General features: G+C 42.3%; 1 protein-coding gene across 2 annotated transcripts in view; it reads right to left on the bottom strand.

The window, feature by feature from the left end:
- Positions 1–966: 966 nt before the first annotated feature.
- The window catches only part of SUFU (SUFU negative regulator of hedgehog signaling), a 35142-nt gene continuing 17596 nt past the window's right edge, over positions 967–18512 (bottom strand). Inside the window, exons 5-12 of one of the 2 annotated variants that reach the window (XM_073685327.1) lie at positions 15360–15445; positions 14765–14837; positions 10916–11066; positions 10709–10820; positions 10065–10199; positions 8177–8315; positions 6042–6110; positions 967–4933 (exon numbers count right to left, since the gene is read on the bottom strand). In XM_073685327.1, coding sequence (XP_073541428.1) covers positions 4844–4933; positions 6042–6110; positions 8177–8315; positions 10065–10199; positions 10709–10820; positions 10916–11066; positions 14765–14837; positions 15360–15445 — 855 coding nt within the window. In that variant the 3' untranslated portion in view covers positions 967–4843. Of the gene's footprint in view, positions 4934–6041; positions 6111–8176; positions 8316–10064; positions 10200–10708; positions 10821–10915; positions 11070–14764; positions 14838–15359; positions 15446–18512 lie in introns of both variants that reach the window. The other variant, XM_073685325.1, reaches the window with a different exon arrangement.

Consider the following 18512-nt stretch of genomic DNA (forward strand, 5'->3'; position numbering starts at 1 on the left):
ATGCATTGGACTAAGGCAATTCCGCTTGCGGAAACGCAAAATTAAATGACATGCTGCGGATTTTTGAACGCGGCAAACGCTGCGGAAAAATCCGCAGCATGTGCATAGAACTTGCGGAATCCCATTGGGGACCATGGGGTGCGGATATACATGCGTTTTTCAAGCGTTTACGCTGCGGAAATTCCGCAGCATATACGCTTGAAAAATGCTACGTGGGCACACAGCCTCAAAGATTACACACTGAACAGCTTTGATTTGCCAGTATAAGGTTATAAAGCAGGAAAAGCTGAACAGATTGATATATCATTTGATTGAAATCCCCTTCTCAATGGGACCAAATATTTTCCAACGACTATAATACAGTTTCTATCTTTGGAATAGGGATTGTATCGTAAGCACACACACAGGTGAGCCGCAGAAGAAACAAATCTTCTGCTTGGCTGACTGAGCGCAAATAACTTTTTTTCTCTAGCCTCAGTCCTCCATGCTCAGTCAGCAGAGGAGATTAATTGCTTCTGATGTCACAGCCTTTAGGCTCAAGGAGGTATGTGTTTACGATATAGCTCCTCTGTCAGTTGAGACATGTCATAGGAGCAGGATTTCTACAGACTGCAGCCCGTCTTGCCATGCGACTAGGACGGGTTGCCGTTTGAGAAACCCTTTAAGCTACAGGTTGCACAACTGGTGGTGTCTTTTATAGTTACATTATACTTGTTGGGCAAATCATGTCATATTTACAAGCTGTCGAATTCTAGGATTAATCATTCATTCTGCATGGCTTAGATTTTACTTCTGGTTTTAGTCATCTAGTGCAGCATTACTACTCAAATAATTTCCGTAATATCTTATATATTCAGATGACAACTAATTTCAGTTAATCTACACAGGATCTTAGCCATCACATGCATGGGATGGTGACAGCAGTCTGGCTATTTTATAAATGAACGTGCATACATCACACGAGTCTTTCATACAAATACATTTTAATGCATTTAGTTTAGAAACCGGGATAATAAATTTGGTGATCTGCAAATTACAAAAAGTAATTCATAAACTCAATCTACCTGCAGTCTAAACCGGTGAGAATTTACAATACAAAACTATAGTAATAAAGATAAAACACAAAAAGATAAGTTACAAAATTATATGGAAAACAATTCAGAGATTGTTAGGGCACATCCACTTGTTGTCCATCGTCGTGTCAGAATACTAGGGTAATGTTAGTGTCAGGTAAGTGAACACTATATTGATGCACGGACTATACTCATTATCTGGAGTGTACAAAGCATTCAGAAGAAACTTTATAATCGTCAAACTTGAATAAGTAATGTTAGGAAAGTATCCATTATGTCACAAAAAAATAAAAATCAAGCTAGGTCAACTGGAGTTTTTGTCCATGGTGCTTACCGACAGGAAGTCTCACATAGTATGGGGATATTACTTCTGATTAGCCTACAAGGCTGCAGCTTGTATATCATCTACAACATCAAACAGTTTTTTTCCTTTGCATTCTCCTGGCAAAACCATAAATTGCTTCCTATGACTTCTTGAACAGGCACAGAGCGCTCCAAATTCCCAGCATAGACAAATAGATGACAAAAAAAATGGCTGCCTGCTGCCACTACTGGGGAGAGCTGACTGCATCCACTTAACCCCTTTCCGTCTAACAGCAAAGTAGTACATCATAGGAGCCATGTGCCCCCCAGGGATCGTAGTGACGGTGAGGACCGAGTGCTCATGCCATCAGGAGTGGCAGCTGTTTTATACAGCTGGCACCAGATTGGAAGTAATTTTGACGCACCGTTCCCAGCCATTTAACCCTTTATAGCCTGCATCTAATGCTGACATCTAAGGGGTCACCACATCCAGTCCTGTTTTGGTAAGGAGTAAAACTAATTTTCATTTTCTGCTTTTGGAATGGGGCAAGTTCCACCCAGTAGCTGCAGGCAGCCAGCACGTTTTCATTTAATCCTCCTTCAATCTTGAAATCTGCAAATAAAAGTTTGACAAAACCGCCAATGCCAATGTGAACAGAGCGCGTCCTATTTGACGGGATCAGATAAAGTGGCAGCACCGATATTTCTATTAAACAGATGGAAACCAATGGACCCAATTATAAGTAGAAGGATAGAGCAGAATAACAGAATTGACCATGTAAGTGTGAACTCCGCCTTAGAGCCAAGAAAGAAGAGGGTGGCACTTCCTAGGTCAGACAAGGCTCGGGCACATGCATCCTCTCCTTTCTCAAATGGCAGAGCATTAAAGGCTACCAGGCGTAAACAAGGACTCAAGTTGTTAGCATACAGTATTGCACAAGTCTCAACCTTTTCCCAGGTCCCCTGGTCCACACTGACCAGCCACTAATTGGTGAAATAACTGCTGCCCTTTCTTGCAACATTCATTATAGAGCATGTAAACTGAGCCAGATGACCAAGCTACAGCCATTCTCCAGCAGGGGGTGCTATAATCTGATATTCTGCCTTACCAGGTACTGCAGAATTGTAAATCTTTCTTTTCCACCTGTTGTCACTTAGATCCTATGTTTACGTATTGCTGTGCCAACTGCTTCCTTCTAAATCATAGACGTATATTCCCATATTATTTGCATTTTGTGAAAAGCAAAGACTAAAAGGTGCATCGAAAAATCGACAAATGAGTGTCTAAACCTGGCAGGACAAGCAACAGGCTGGCATATGGCGGCATGATTATTGATATTCACAGCACATCTCCGCTTTCTGATAACAATGCCACCTGGGGACAGAATCTTATTAGCACTTGTTCTGTTCACACCAGTAATTTGGAAGCCTGAGTAAAACACGCACTGATCGACATTGATCAAAAGTGGGCACAAGTCAGCACTGCTACATGGATCTTTAAAACTATGGCTGGGTTCACATAATCGTATTTTCTGCTTCCGAGAATAATGGTCTGATTATGCCAGAGTGGGCTCCGCTGTTCTCGGATATGGAGAATTAAAGATGAAAATCCGAGTGTGCTCTGATTTTATTTGATGGACTCAGACTTGAATGCCGGAGTACCATGCGATTCTTGGAGACAAATCGTGCATGCTGCGATTTTTTTTTTTTTTCCGGACAAGTGCACTACCTCACTGAATAAAATTGGTCCGAGCGAGATCCTATTTTTCAACAAATCGCATTTTGACCGAAAATAAGGTCATCTGCATGAGTCTTATGGGTGGAGGGTAAACTTCATGGTTACCAGTTAGATCAGTAAGGCTTTCGTGTGCTCCAAGAGAGAATCCTGAATTAGGGGTCCCAGTCATTGACAGTCTTGTACAAGAAGCAACACATCCAGACAATAAGTAAAGTGCAGTTTATAAATTTAAAAAAGTCTGGAGTCTGCATAGAGTAATACTAATTATACAATGTGTCAGGAGCTATTCAAGAGGGTGACTCATACGATATAAATTTATCCTAAATAAAAGGGATAAATGGAGGAATAAAGGAAAGCAATGGAGGAATACTAGATAAAAGTCTCCTCCGCTAGGCGCTGCTCCTTCTATAAGTGATAACACAATTCTATCCATCGTTATTTAGCACTGCACTTGAGGCAGAGGAAGCGAAGGAACATTAATATAGTTAATATTTAACTACCAGTGAGTTCCAGTGTCATAACTAATGTCTGGTGTCCTCAATATAATCAGAAAGAATGGAGTGTCAGCTGCAAGGGGGCACAGACCACACAAACGCACTGCTTCTGCTTTATGAAAGTAAAATTTTGCTGTAGCTGCCACTAGAGGGCGCTCATAACATACAGATTTATAATGTTTGCTATTACACCATATGCACAGAGCTCCATCTAGTGGTTGCTACAGGCAGAGCCTCATCTACAACGTGAAGAGAAGTAAGGAAGATGGAGGTCACTGGGAATGAGCAGTACGAGCCTGTAGCAAGGCATCCGTGTGGGGTCTTTTTTTTTTCCCCCTCAAAATTGTCAGAACTCACAACCATCGAGCTGCATCAGTTTTAAAAAACTGATCAGTGTCTGGTCCACAAGACTCAGTTCAAGTCTTCTTCTCATCTGTTTTGCAGATCAGGCCAATTAAGTATATAAGGATCTGTTAAAAATGGAAGACACTTATTACTTTAGCGATGCATACGTATTTCATCCATTTTTAACCAATCCATTGCTAAGGGTCAATAGATGCAAGTAGACTTTCTGAACTTCATCTATTTTTAAACTACACATAATAAGGAAAAAGAAGCAACATAAGCAAAACTGGACAACACAGAGGAGAAGTAAGGATGTAAAAATTAAAGTATGTAGCCTTAAATTCAGTCTTCTGGCATAAACACATTGAAGAATATTGTGTTTTTGCTTAATGCCATGTTTAGGATTCCCCAGCCTCACGGACATGTTAATCTTTGCCTCTATCAAAAATGTGAGAAGAACAGATCCATTCTCAATACTACGATAACACTGCTGCCTATTAGTCCTTACACATAAGTCAAAGGGACCAATCGTTTTAACCTGAGGATCTAATATTGCTTTTGCGCTATTGCTTGTAGTTACTCCATTCTTAATTTTGCTACGGCGCCCTGTGTAAGCCCATAATAGATGGAACCTAACAAAAATCCCAGTGTGACGACATCTTTGATCAGAACAGTTGGTTGCCGGGTGGTAGGATGGTAGGTGTAACGCACTGGCACATGTTTTAAGATTTAAAAGAGGAGAAAGGGGAGGAAAAAAAAAAAAAAAAAAGTCTTCACACAAGGATCTGTGTCTGTCGTCTTATACCACGGTTGTGCAGTAATTGCTTTCCTTTGGTTTACAGCAAGACTGTGCTGAACGTTGGAGAGTACATTGTAATCGTGACTCTTTCTCAAGGTAGTGGATTATCAAACACTGTGTCTGGGAGGATGGAGATCTTTAGCTTCTTTTCCGGCCAGCTATATTCTTTTGGCAACTTCATCTGGAAACAGGAAAAAAAAAAAATAATGCACAATTGTCAATGTTAATTAATATAAAAAACAAACAGATCACAAGAACCACAGAGCCATCCAGCACATTAAAGCTAAAAGGTTTGTGACTCTTTAGAAACCAGTCACATGATGGTGATATCTTTATGCTATGTGCATATGAAAGCCAGATCCACAATGGATTTCCAGAAAAGTCAGCTGTGTATTACATTATCATTGTGGATGAGATCCACTCGCTGTGAATGAGATCAAATGCACAAAATGGACATGGTGTGGGTGTAATTTCTACACCACAGGTGACTTTATACTGCAGCTTATACCCTGTATATTATAATCCCCACAGCATTTCTGCATGGGAGTTTTCATCAAGACAAAGTCAGTGTGAACATTCCCTTAAAGTGAACCAGACAGCAGATTCATAGGGTGGGGACTGTGCATCTCAGATGACTAACCAGAGGGAGGTCCCCGCCAGCTTTACCCTGTCCCGCTCTCCTAGAGTAACCGGGATCTCACTAGACACACACGCTTATAAGTGAAAACCTGTTGGGCTAGGGGAGCGAGAAGAGAAAAAGCCACGGGGACCTTCTCCAGGCAAGTAATGCAAGACAGTTTTTTTTTTTTTTTTTTTTAAATAAAGTAGATTCTAAAAAGCCACAGAGTTTCAGAGACAAATTATACACGGCTGCAGTAATGCCGCCACTGCTGATTCTTGCTGCCCATGGATCGGCCACCATAAATCTGCCAGGTGGTTCCCTTTAAACTGTCCTGGTCCATTTAGCTTCGATTCATTCTGTAGAAATAGTAGCGCGATCCCTTTACATAGGTTCACAAAAGCAACATTAATTCTGTGAGATTAAGAAAAGTGCAATCCTATAAATCGTTGTGTTTTCCATGTTCGCTGTTATTCTGATGTTGTTAGCGAGATTACAAGGAGTTAATAAATGAATCATTGTGAATGCAGGACGAGGCTGCAGAACGCAGGAAGAGGCACACTCAGGCGAGTTCCCATATTTGAAGTAGAAATCTAGGGCTGCAGAATAAGTCTGGCACCTTACAGGAGCCGTCACTCCCCCTCCTCCATCGGCTAAAAAGAGAACTTACTTCCTCTGGAGAGCTTAAATCTTCTAAGTCTTCCAGCATCCTTTCCACCAACTCCTCCGTCAACAAAATCTAAGAAGATAAAATGGTTTGAGTCTTTTATTCTGCCTTTCCATGTAATTGGAAAAGCATTTGATCTTGCCTTCTGAAGTAAGAGAAGACTTTATAGCGGGAGTGTCCCAGTAAGGTTTTTTTTTTATATGCCAGTGGCGATTTTATTCTTGTAGTTAGTATCAGCATTTTTCACTGGGGAAAAAAAAAAAAGCAGACAAATTCTATGCAAGGTTTTATCCACACCAGACCACTAGCCCAACCTGAACACATGGGTAAAACACAGACCTGGTGGTCAGATGCTACACAAACACTTTGGCAATGATGGAAGTGCTCAGACCTGTTCAAGCAGTCACCGACGTTGGATGTACGGGTACACTTAATGTCAGAGCCCACTGTGTGTAGCAGGCTCAGGAGTTGAGCCTGCATCAGAAGCAGCAGATGTCTGTGACAGCAGCGGTGAGAGCTTTTACTTCTTTAAATGCGGCTGTTCATGTCCGGTAGTGGCATATAAAGCACCCGCTCTGGTGGAGAGCTATGTTTCAAGCACCAACTAGCCCCTCCACAATGTGATTGCAGGTAGCAATGGGCTGCAATGTCAGCCGGTGGTCTGCTAAAGGCTGGGATTTAAAGGAGACTACGATTTTCTCTATATACCACAGTATCTAGAACTAGCAGGCAGACAATCTCATAAGGTTAAAGTTCTCAAAAAAAAAAAAGGGTTTAAAAATATATAAAAAAAATGAAACATCTAGTATCGGCACATCCATAAAAAAGATCAAAATGATAAAAATGTAAAATAATATAACGCCATTTTCTGAGATTTGTAACATCTATATTTTTTGTTTGACGAAGCTGAGCTGGCCTGTTTTTTTTTTTTTTTTTGCGTGATGAGCTGATGTTTATTAATACCTGCAGATCCCAATTTGCCATGCCAACCCATTGAGGCCATGCGATCATGTGACAGGGGCACGGATCGTAACGTGCTTCCGGCGTGTTCATGTTAAATGCTGCTGTCTGAGATTGGCAGCAGCATTTAACATGTTAACAGTCACGGGTGGATCGCGCTTCAACCCGCAGCTGTCAGGGGCACATGATATGATCAGATCAGCAGTCATGTGCCTGAAAACATGTGGGTTCAGTGCTGGAGCCCACATCAAAGGGAAGGAGACCACCTATGACATACCTATACGTCATAAAGGGGTTACAGAGGTTGTCCACTATTACAGAGAATGCCTCAATGTATTTAAATGGTGGAAATAAGTTTTTTTGGCAATACCTTCTGTTGTGAGAGGCGCTATCGCTGACCGCTCACAGGCATCACGTGACCCCGGCTGTAGCTGGCTCCGGCATCTGCTGATCAGCCTGCAGCCAGGCGTGACCCAGTGACGCGCTCCCCCACTCCCCCCCCCCCCCCCCCCCAATTGATGGGCGAGGTTTCACTGTGCGTCACACCCAGCATCCACCCTCTCTTTAATTCGTTGGGAAAGCACACGGTGGATGCTGGGTGTGACGTGCGGTGAAACCCCACCCACAGCCCATCAATCAGGGGGGAGAGCGTCACTGGGTCACGTCCAGCTGCAGCCAGAATTTGACGGCTGCAGCCGGGGGTCATGTGACTCACCAATAATTTCCACCATTTAAATACATTGGGGCATTCTCTATAGTAGTGGACAACCTATTTAATGGAGAAAGGTGGAGTGATTTGATTATTCTTTTTTTCTCAATTTTTAAAAACTTTGCAGGTGTACTAAGCAAGTTTGGTTCATATTTTCAGGTAGTTTTTTTTTTTAAAAAAATGAACTCCAGAAAAAGAAAACCCAAAATATAATTGTGGCATTGCAATTATTTTTCTCACCATTTCATCCTAGTTGGAATTTGTCCCTTTTTTTTTTTTTTTTTTTTTTTTTTTACTACATTGTATGGCAAAAATTACTTCAGCTGTGTCAATAGGAAAATACACATATGTGTCAATAGGAAAATAATATAATATAATAGGTGTACTTTCTCAGAATAAATCAAAAGAACATCAGGGGGCGCCACATCAAGACACCAATGGCTGTATCTACACACAGAAGCCAAATTACCTGTAACCAAGGACCATGTGCTGCATAAGGATGCTCCTCTGTAGCAAAGGCTCCTTCTACGCCCGTGGACACAAACGTGATGGCCGTGTCTCCAGAAATACTTTTATATGTAAAGTGTCGTCCATGTAACAGTCTACCCCTAGATGAGGGAGAAGAGACCAGGATCAATGAGAAGAGCTAAACATTGGTATAGATCAGGGGTCTCAAACATGCAGCCCTTAGGCCCCTGAGACAATCACGCCCAGCGAGCCAGGGACTGCTGACGTCAGCGCTTCTTTTCAACTAAATGCGCTGCAGCCCATCTCAAACGAGGTTATGGTGGGCACTGTGTAAATGTGGATCCCGGAACACGACCTCAGGACTCTTGTATCCCGCAGCGAGTTCTTCATTAGGGGGTATTATCTCTTAGACTTAGAGTCCATAAATACCAGTGCTGGACCACTCTTTGACTAATGGGCGTGTGTGTTTTTTTGGAATCTAAATCACAAACGTTTAGGATACTGACATTATACCCCTGAGGAAGCCATGATTGGATACCGTAACGCGTAAGTCTCGTATATCTGACATCTCCTTTTTTTCTGTGGATACATATGGTTTGTATTTTTTGATTCCTCTTCATCTTGGGACCTCTCTCTTTATTCCCTACTATATACTTATCTACCAGGTATCCCATACTCTTGGGAACCATATATTGGGTATTAAGATATGTAGTGGTCCTGGAAGGGGTATCTAAATCACTTTATTATGCAAACATCAGATGTATTAGGTTATTTACTATATCTGCTAAGTATTTCCCACAGATCAATTGTTTGTTATCAAAGATTGTATTGGATTGATATGTCAATTTATGTAAGGGGATTCTTTTGTCTGTGTGTCCTTTTTTCTGTCTTGCATGTTTTTTAATGCTTTTAAATGGTTGGGTCTAGTGTCCTAATAAATTTATATACTTTTTTTCAGGATATTGTATCCATATTCAATTATTTAGCGTGCTTGGTGCCTTTATTGTCCCTCTTTTCTCTTCTTGTTTGCATAATCTTTTCAACTAAATGCCAAGGGAGCTATGTCCGATGAGAAAATTATTTTAATGTGTACGTAAAGAGCAGCAGAATGGGGGACATTGCTACAAGGATGGGACTGACTGGGGGTCAAAAAAAGGAAAACCTTTAAAACAAAAATGTAAAATAAAGAATGAAAAAAATAATGGAATATTTGACCATTAAAAATCCTGTTTGAATGCAAGAAGGGAAAACCTGTATCATAACCCATATGATAAAACACCATTAAAAAGAATAAAAATCAAGCCAAAAAAAAAAAAAAGGGATGATGATCAAAAAGCCATCTAGAAAAATAATGGTATCACTGAAAAAGTAATCTATCGCAAAGAATGCAGTCCTTCATATTCAAGTTTTTTCTATGTGCGGCCCCTTTAACCGGCTCAGTTTGTGACCCCTGGTGTAGATAGACAATCTCACTATAAACAATTCTAGTATTCACAGTATATGCCATAGGTGTGATATATGAACCGATATCTAATCGCAGGAGTGGGGTTTCCAGATTCTCAGCCCACCTGGTGAGGCGGCTGCACTGATGGAGAGATTGTATGCAGAGGTGGCGGATCACTGACATTGTTATCTGAGAGCAGCAAAAAAGGAGCAGCCATCTCTGCACTCACCATCCCCCTGAATGGGGCCTGCAGCAACCTTACCAAGCAAGATGGGGATCATGGGAAGCCAGTTCTGGAGATCAGGATCCACCTCTTGGAGCTGCACCTACCAAACATTTTTAGAATCAGTTTCATGCAACTTTATTCTATGCCATTAAATGTAACTGAAGTTTTGTCCTTTGAAGCTACGAAATTAAATACATACATAGCAACATGAATGGTCACCTTAGACAAAGAGGAATAAGAGCTCCGGACTCTTGATTAAATTTCAGATGGACGCTTTCCAGTTGACGTGTGCGTATCAATTCATGAGGGATTATGGCTGAGGAACTTTCACTTTCCAGGCTATCTTTTCGGCTCCTTGGCAAATAGAAAATAACCAATAAATAGCAATGCACAGACATCACCCATTTCTTGACATCTCATTAGGATGGACTATTTGGAGCTTAAAATAACATGGTGTTACGTGGTTGTTTCACGTTTTCCATAGATTATGGACCACATCATAGGTCATGCCAGGCATCGCTCAGAGTGGCTTCAATACATTTAGAGATCCTCCGAGGAATCTCATGTTGGCAGAAAACATTAGGATCTTGCCCCTACGCTGAAACTATCTCAACGCTTGGTCATCCTTTTTAAGAGGATCACTCAACTATTTTCCATGGCTCTTGTAGGGTTGGTGTCATGCGAGGGTCTTTGCTTATTTCACCATCATGTAATGTAAGGGTGAAATGATCAGTTCACCTTCACATTAATATCTGCTGCGCGAGGTCCGCAGTGGAGAAGCAACGTGGGAACGTATCCTTAGCACAGAATGGAGTTTGGTAGCAGCACCCCGAGCAGTGGTCAGTTCACCCTTGTCTACTTACGGCGCTCGGTCGTGGTTCATGCCATTATGTCTCTGTGAGCTTATTGGAGGTAGGATAGGTTTACTGTTAATTTCTAGGCCTCTTCGCAATGCCTCCCTGATCTGTTCTGTATCTGAAATTTACAGGAGCACAGATTTATAGGCCGACAGTAAATGTAATGAACAATAGGGCAAATATGTCAAAGTAATCATTTCTCTCAAGGCAAACCTTTGCCAGATAACTTGCGTGGTTGGTTTCCTATACAAATACTTCTGCTGTCGTCATCATCTGGTGGGCGGCTTAAATCGTCCCAAGCACATTTGGCGCTGACGCCGCTGAGGTTGGAGCCTTCGGTCTCAATTCCTTTATCAACTCTCTCCTGCTTAAAAATGAATGTGACAAAAAACACAACTTTATAAGAGAATCCAGTTGTGCAAGCACAGCTACAGAAGACGCCATGAGCACCGCAGCGCTTCTTAAGAAGCACATTGCAGCAAACATTGCATGGGACATATACACTTTTTGGTAATATGATGTGATAAGCAGCCAAGCCCTACACTCAGATCATAGAGACAGCAAGGTCAAGTCAGCAATAGTGGGGAGACGAATCGCCTCATTGTACCCCCTGCTTGACCGGCCTCACCCTCTACTAACACAAACCGGGATCTCCAGGGGCACAGCAGACTATACGGGGAGGAGAAGTTTGAAAAGAATTTGGCACAAATACATTCTGCTCATTGATATCATGTGAGGGGGGTGTTAAAGAAAATTGGAATGGTTCAGCGGTCACTTGTAGTACATGTAGAGATCACTACTGCGACCAATAAATCACAGAGTCATGTGAATGATGGACATAACATCATCATCACTGCAGGACTGGCAGGGAACACTGGTGCTGTGATGTGGCAGGGGCTTGAAGAGCCATTTTATTGTTTTGTTCATAGCCCATTTAAAAAATAAATCCTGGGCGGCTCCTTTAACCGTAACCAGGTGTCAAACATGCCAACGCACTGCCTGCATTGTTCCCTAATCCAACAGTGCAACAATGGGAATGATAATCACCAGGGAAAAACATAACATCCATTGCAAATAAATAATCTAACTAGGAAACGGAGAGAGATGTTTCTCAATAGTCCTGGCCACTTGCATCAGATAAGCTCTTGAAATTAAGCACCAGCATTATGTTAATTGCTGTAAGACAAGTATGTGGCTGCTAGGCAGCAGTGTACCCCCCCAGCAGCCGCTGCCATGCAACCTTTGTTGATGCTAGTTATTCAGTTTTTTGGCCTAGGAGGCATTTTAGTTAGTAATTCAGTTTTTTGTACGGCCTGTCACATTTCTTATACTTCAGAATCCTACCAAATGTCTGGTGCCCCCTCCTACCAAGTCCCTGTGCATGGAGCCCAACCGTGACAGTGCTCTTCTATTGCTCATGCCAGGCCCCAGCTTTACCCTGTGAATCAGTAAGCTCATGTGAATTCATGTGCATCTTATGGATGGCTTCATGAGTCTCCGTTGCAGTATATTAACCAGATCAGTTTAAGTCTTTTGTCAGCTTCACACCAGTATCTGGTTTCATTTTAGTTTTTTTTTTTTTCCAGGAATTTTAGTCTAAAAGTGTTTTTTTTTCCCCCATTTTTGTAGTGGTTATTTCCAGCAGTAATTGTAAAAGTGTGTGCGGGATGGATATTTTGTATTAGTTAAATCCACGCAAAAATGCACATGTTGCAAAGGGCGACATCCAAGGTGATTGCAGAAAGGATCGTCAAGCTGCAAAGTTTCATTTCAGGTCCATTACAACATGGAAATTATCTGCAGAATGTGGTTTCGATTTTTAAAAACATTATCCACTCTGCTGAGCCTAATCTGCTGCAGATTTTCTGTGTACAAATTAGGATGGAAAAAAAAAAAATCTACAGCAGGGGTGAAGGCCTGATCCTAGGGGAATTGTAAGCAATTTACAGCATCCTACATGCAGTCTGTTATGGGCAAGAAAGACAATAGATCAGAGGTTAATCTGAGATCTTCCATCTCTGACTGCAAGTCTTGTATGTAGCGTTTATCAGTAGACTCCTCACGTGCAGCAGTCGGCGCCATGTTTTGCAAACATGGGAGCAAGTTTTAATCTCATCTATATCACGTAGGTTGGGTCCATTAACACCCTTGTTTGACAATCCAGATGCGGACGGATTTCTAATCTGGGTCAGAATCGCAGGGGTTAGATTGAGACATGTTCTCATGGGATCAGGCTCTTTTCCTTCCTTTACAGAACTTGGTGGCTCTTGTCCAGGTAAGAGTCTATCCTGGATGGCTTAAGGCCCCATCACAGATAACGAGATTGCTAGAGAGATCGTTGATACGTCATGGTATTTGTGACGCAATAGCGATCTCGTTATGTCGGACAGGTAGCAACGATCAGGCCCCTGCTGTGAGATCGCTGATCGTTACAAAGCTTCCTGGACCATTCCTGGGTCGTTGCGCTCCCGCTGGGCAGTGTGCATCGCTGTATGTGACACCTAACCAACGAACTCGTTAGCGATTCAGAACTGAGACACGTAGGCATTCATAAATTGGACTTTTCCGCGCCCCTCGTCCCCGATTGGTGGTCGCTACAGCGTTCTCATTTTCCGCCGTGCATAAAGAAGGCAACAGGATAGCAATTCCATACTTTGTTTCTGACCTCGTGCTGGATTGCAGATCCGGGCAGAATTCTCGGGGCTGTTGATATCCGTTCATTCGACTGAGTCCTGATTTTGCGGATCGTTGTAGCGTTCTCCGGCTGTGACTGGCCGTACATCTGGTCTTGTTCCTGACTGCGTGGGGCGTGGAAAAGTAATTTTATGCACGCCTTTGTGACACAGTACAGTCCCTATCAAGGTGTGAATCGTTGAAATAGCTGCTGTGTGAAAGCGTCCCAAAGACCGTCGAGATCGTTAGTTAGATCGCTGGGGCGGTCAAAATCGTTGGGACGTTCTGAATGTTTGACAGCTCCCCAGCGATCACGAAACGACTCTCCAGCGATCCCAAAATCGCGACGTAATAACGATCTCGCTAGCGATCTCGTTATGTGTGACGGGGCCTTTACTGCCAGCCCAGATCATTTATAAATTCTCACATATCTCTGGCTAGTGTAAAGGATGAGCTAACCTTAAATCACTCAGATAGGTCCTTGTACTAAATGTCTAACTTGTATATACAAAGCAACACAAAAAGGGACACCTGCAATGACCCTCTACCCCCTTTACGAGGGCTTGGGAGAAGGAATATTGTAATCAAATTTCAGAGGATTGGCAATAAGCACCTTAGGCACTTTAACAGCTATGAAGTCAATTGTTCCATGTTACTGGAAATCCACAAAAACTCCCACTTTGGGTGAATGGGTGGAAGAGGTTAATAAGATTACGAAAATAGAAACATGATTGAAAGCTTTGAGGAGATTATCATATGCAATCACCAATGGGCATGTTGGATATTATTCAGTGAGGGGAATGACATGGCAATCTGCTGGTCAGAAAATAATACTCCAAATAGAATGTCGTTGTAGATGTGGTCTCCTCTGAAGTGCTGGCTTCAATAAGTCGTGGTTTGTTTGTTGGTTTGTTTTTTGTCTCCCCGCCCCACCACCTCCTTTTCCTTCCTATTATTCCTCTTTCCACCCTCCTTTCTTCTTTACATTCCTCCAGCTCACACACAATTATTTGGTTCATGTAAGAACTTATAGTAATACCTAATCAAGCTTATTATAGTCTAATGTTTTTAACAACGTCAACTTTTTTTATTGTCATTATTGAACATAATTGGAATGTTCCGTTTTCATATTAATGTTGTTAAAAACAATAAAAATATTTAAAAAGTAAAAAAACAACAAAAAAAAGTGTGTGTGAATGGACCCACAGTGCCTACTGTCACTTTTTGGACAGAGCTATACATATTTAGGCACAGCAGGGACGCTGTACATATAATATATACAGTTCTAAGAATTTACAAATTAAACGACTGGTTGCTACAACTAATAGCATTTCTCAATCTCTTGATACTTATCAAGTCCCTTTTCTTGGTCTCATCATGTAGACATACTTGCAAATGAGGATCAATCTCAAAGATAGTCTCCCCTCTTCGCATATCTGTAATTAACCATGGTCCGCCGGCTCTGAAGAGAGAAATATTACAATATTAAACACCTCACTCTCCGCAAGGAGAAACTTTACCCCCTTGGATCCCGGTCAGACGCCTCTCACCCAGCCAAACCAGACCTCACAACTTTGCCCTGACGAGGGGCAGTACCCCGAAACAGTGTCTGCAAATTGAGATTCTGTTTCTGGCTTTTATCCTAAGTCATGTGATAAGGCGAGAGCAGATATTGACTTTTAGGATTGCTACTTTCTGTAGGTGGCACTAGAGTTCTGGTCCTCTTCATCTTTGAAGAGGCAATTTTCATATTTCCCAGAGGAGCATTGCTGTTTAAAAGTCTCCTCACCTTGACATGCTTAACATGTCACTCTCCGCAAGGAGAAATGTTACCCCTTGGATTCCAATATTAAACATCCTAACACAAAAATAAAAGGGCTAATTATTCTCCATGAATAGCTCAACTAGCGGCACAGGAAGTTATACATTTGTATATAGAGATATGGAAAGGAGAAAAAAAATATAAAGGGGCGACACTACTCACACTGGCACGGTGCGGAGAAGTTCTAGGATTCCTTGTCCATTCCACTGCTGGGCTGCATGTAGCTCTTCAGTGCAAACACCAACTATCTACCAGAGAAACCAATGCATGTTATTATAGGTCACATTATGGATATTTCAACTGCATCAGAACTGACACTCCATATACTATTGATAAATCTTCCAAATCAATCCAGCAAATGCACAGTGCTATGGGCAACTACCACAAACTAGTTATGTTGATGCTTACCCCCTATCCAACCCCAACACCCTCCCCCACCCACCCAAAAAAAGGACCCTGAAGGCAGCTTGTGAAAGTATTCACCACCTTGGCATTTTTCGTGTTTTGCTACCTCAACCTGGAATGTCATTGTTTTTTCTGTTTTTTTTTTTTTTTTTTTTTTTTTTGAGGGTTTGCATCAGTTCATGTAAAGAACATGCTTAAAACTGTGATCATTTGGTTTTATTTTTATTGAGAAGCAAACAAAATAACTGAAAACTTCAGTGGGCATAACTATTTACCCCCCCTAAAGTCAGTACTTCATAGAGCCTCCTGTTGTGGAACAAATCGTTGCAAGTAGCTTCGGATAAGCCTCTATGAGCTTTCCACATCTAGCCACTGGGATTTTTGCCCATTCCCCAAGGCAAAACTGCTCCAGCTCCTTCAAGTTAGATGGTTTCCTCTGGCGAAAGCAATCTTCAAGTCTAACCACAGATTCTCAATTGGATTAAGGTCTGGGCTTTGACTAGGCCACTCCAAAACATTTACACGTGTCCCCTTAAACCACTTGAGTATTGCTTTGGGTCAGTGTCTTGCTGGAAGGGGACCCTCCGTCCTAGTTTCAAATCACTGTCAAACAGGTTTTGCTCAAGAATAGAGTATTTTGCACCATCCATCTTCCCCTTAACTCCGACCATTTTCCCTGTCCCCGCTGCCCAAAAACATCCCCATAGCATGATGCTGCCACCACATTTCATTTAGGGATGGTGTTCTTGGGGTGATGAGCAGTGTTGGTTTGGTGCCAAATAGCGTTTACTTTGGTGGCCAAAAAGTTACATTTGGTCTCATCTAACCATAGCATCTTCCTCCATACATAAGTCTCCCACATGTCAAACTCAAAACAAGCCTTATAAATGTGTGTAAGCAATTAGCAAAGATAAAAAGTATAAAATAGTCCATCATATCACTTGCAAGACAGAAGCAGTCATTTACTATATCAGCTGCCAGTGTGAATTAATTTACATAGAGATGACGATCAGACCAAGCTCACATACAGGAACATATCAGGGACATCAAAAATGCAATTACTTGTTCTGATCCCCACCTATTCAAAACTATACCTAAGCATTTTTATGAAATTCTTAACAGTAATCCAAAAGGGTTTCACTGCCATATAGGCATCAAAGTGGGTAATATGAAAGGAATTACTGCAGAAAGAAACACTGGAATATCCTGTTGGATACAGTAGTCCCTAAATGGTTAAAAGAAACAGTTTCAAGAATTTTCTTAAAAAACGAATAAGAGTCCCACCATTAAAAGAAAGCGCAATGTATTTAAAGGGTATTGTATATTAATATTTTGATTTTTCCCTGCACCCCTTCAGTTATAGGCATTGCAATCCTTATGCCGTTCGGCGACCGCCGAGTGGGCCTTTTTGGACAATCTTCCTTATAGGATCATCTTCCATACCTCACGTCTTTATACATTCAAGCACGTCTTAAGGCCCCGTCACACTTAGCGACGCTGCAACGATCCCGACAACGATACGACCTGTCAGGGATCGTTGCTGCGTCGCTATGTGGTCGCTGGTGAGATGTCAAACAGGCAGGCTCACCAACGATCAGGGGAGCAGCGACATCGTGGAAAGAATCTTTCCACGATGTCCTGCTCCTGGTTACCAGCCTGCTGAAGCAGGAGCAGGCTGGTAACCATGATAAACAGCGGGTTACTAAGTGCGCGTGTGCCCCTAGTAACCCGATGTTTACCATAGTTACCAGCCTGATCGCTGCTCCCGCTGGTCACACAGCGATGTGTGCTGACCAGCGGGACAGCAACGACCAAAAAATGGTCCAGGACACTTTGCAGCGATCAGCGACCTCACAGCTGGGGCCTGATCGTTGCAAAGTGTCACACATAGCGACATCGCTGGTGAGTCACCAAAACCGTGACACAGCAGCGATCTCGCTATGTGAGACGGGTGCTTTAAGTATAAATGAGGACCATTATCTTTAAATACCTAGCTGGCCTAAAGAATAGATGAACTCCATTATCTTGATAGAAGTCAACAGGATGTCATAGTGACACTGTTTACTATTTGATTTAATTCTATGTTTGGATTTGTTTTATTGACATATTTGTTGATCTGTAGTCCTCTTTCCTTTTGGTGCTAGTTTTCCATGCATCATCTAGATCCTGGGATCTTTTGCCTGGTTGATGTGGCTGGGCACGCTGCTGAGGCATTGCGAGCTCGCCACTCTGACGGCACAGCCTTCCCCCATCATCAGGTTATACTTGCATCATTATCAGCCCAGCGCTCCAGTCCCGACAGCCTATACGCACCCCTTGCTCATGCCCCCGCATCGCCATGGTTATGGAGGTGATGACGTTTTCTTGTCCATCGTGTGCGGCCTCGTCTCATCACAAGGGCTTGGTATCATCGCAAGTGGCGTGCTGATTTGCTGTCTTACAAATCACATATTTAAAAAAGGTGCCAACCTTTTAATACAACCCACGCCTCCTGAGGAAGCCGGTCTGGGCGAAACGCGCATCGAGGCATCTGTGCATTCCCACCCACGCTCACATCACGACACAAGGTAACATATGCTGATCATTGCTTATTACCCTGAAATTGACTTTACATTGTACCATTTACACATGGCATGGACCTTTTGCAAGACAGCACCTGTTGCCTTTTTGATCGTATCATGCTGTACTGATTGGTGCAATAGAGGACTATCATCTCATACCAATTGCACTTCATATCTGATTTTTTGCACCATGCACTTTTTTTTTTATTGCTGCTAATCAGATTCTGAGCTCGCATATCCTGTGATAGACAAGTGAACACAAATGAACCTTTACACCCTCTAGTGCCGGGTTCGCCAACTCCAGTCCTCAAGGCCCACCAACAGGCCATGTTTTCAGGATTTCCCTTAG

Source organism: Phyllobates terribilis, unplaced genomic scaffold, assembly GCF_046119375.1.
Source record: "Phyllobates terribilis strain yellow unplaced genomic scaffold, ASM4611937v1 Scaffold_5__5_contigs__length_657084704, whole genome shotgun sequence".
Taxonomy (NCBI): Eukaryota; Metazoa; Chordata; class Amphibia; order Anura; family Dendrobatidae; genus Phyllobates; species Phyllobates terribilis.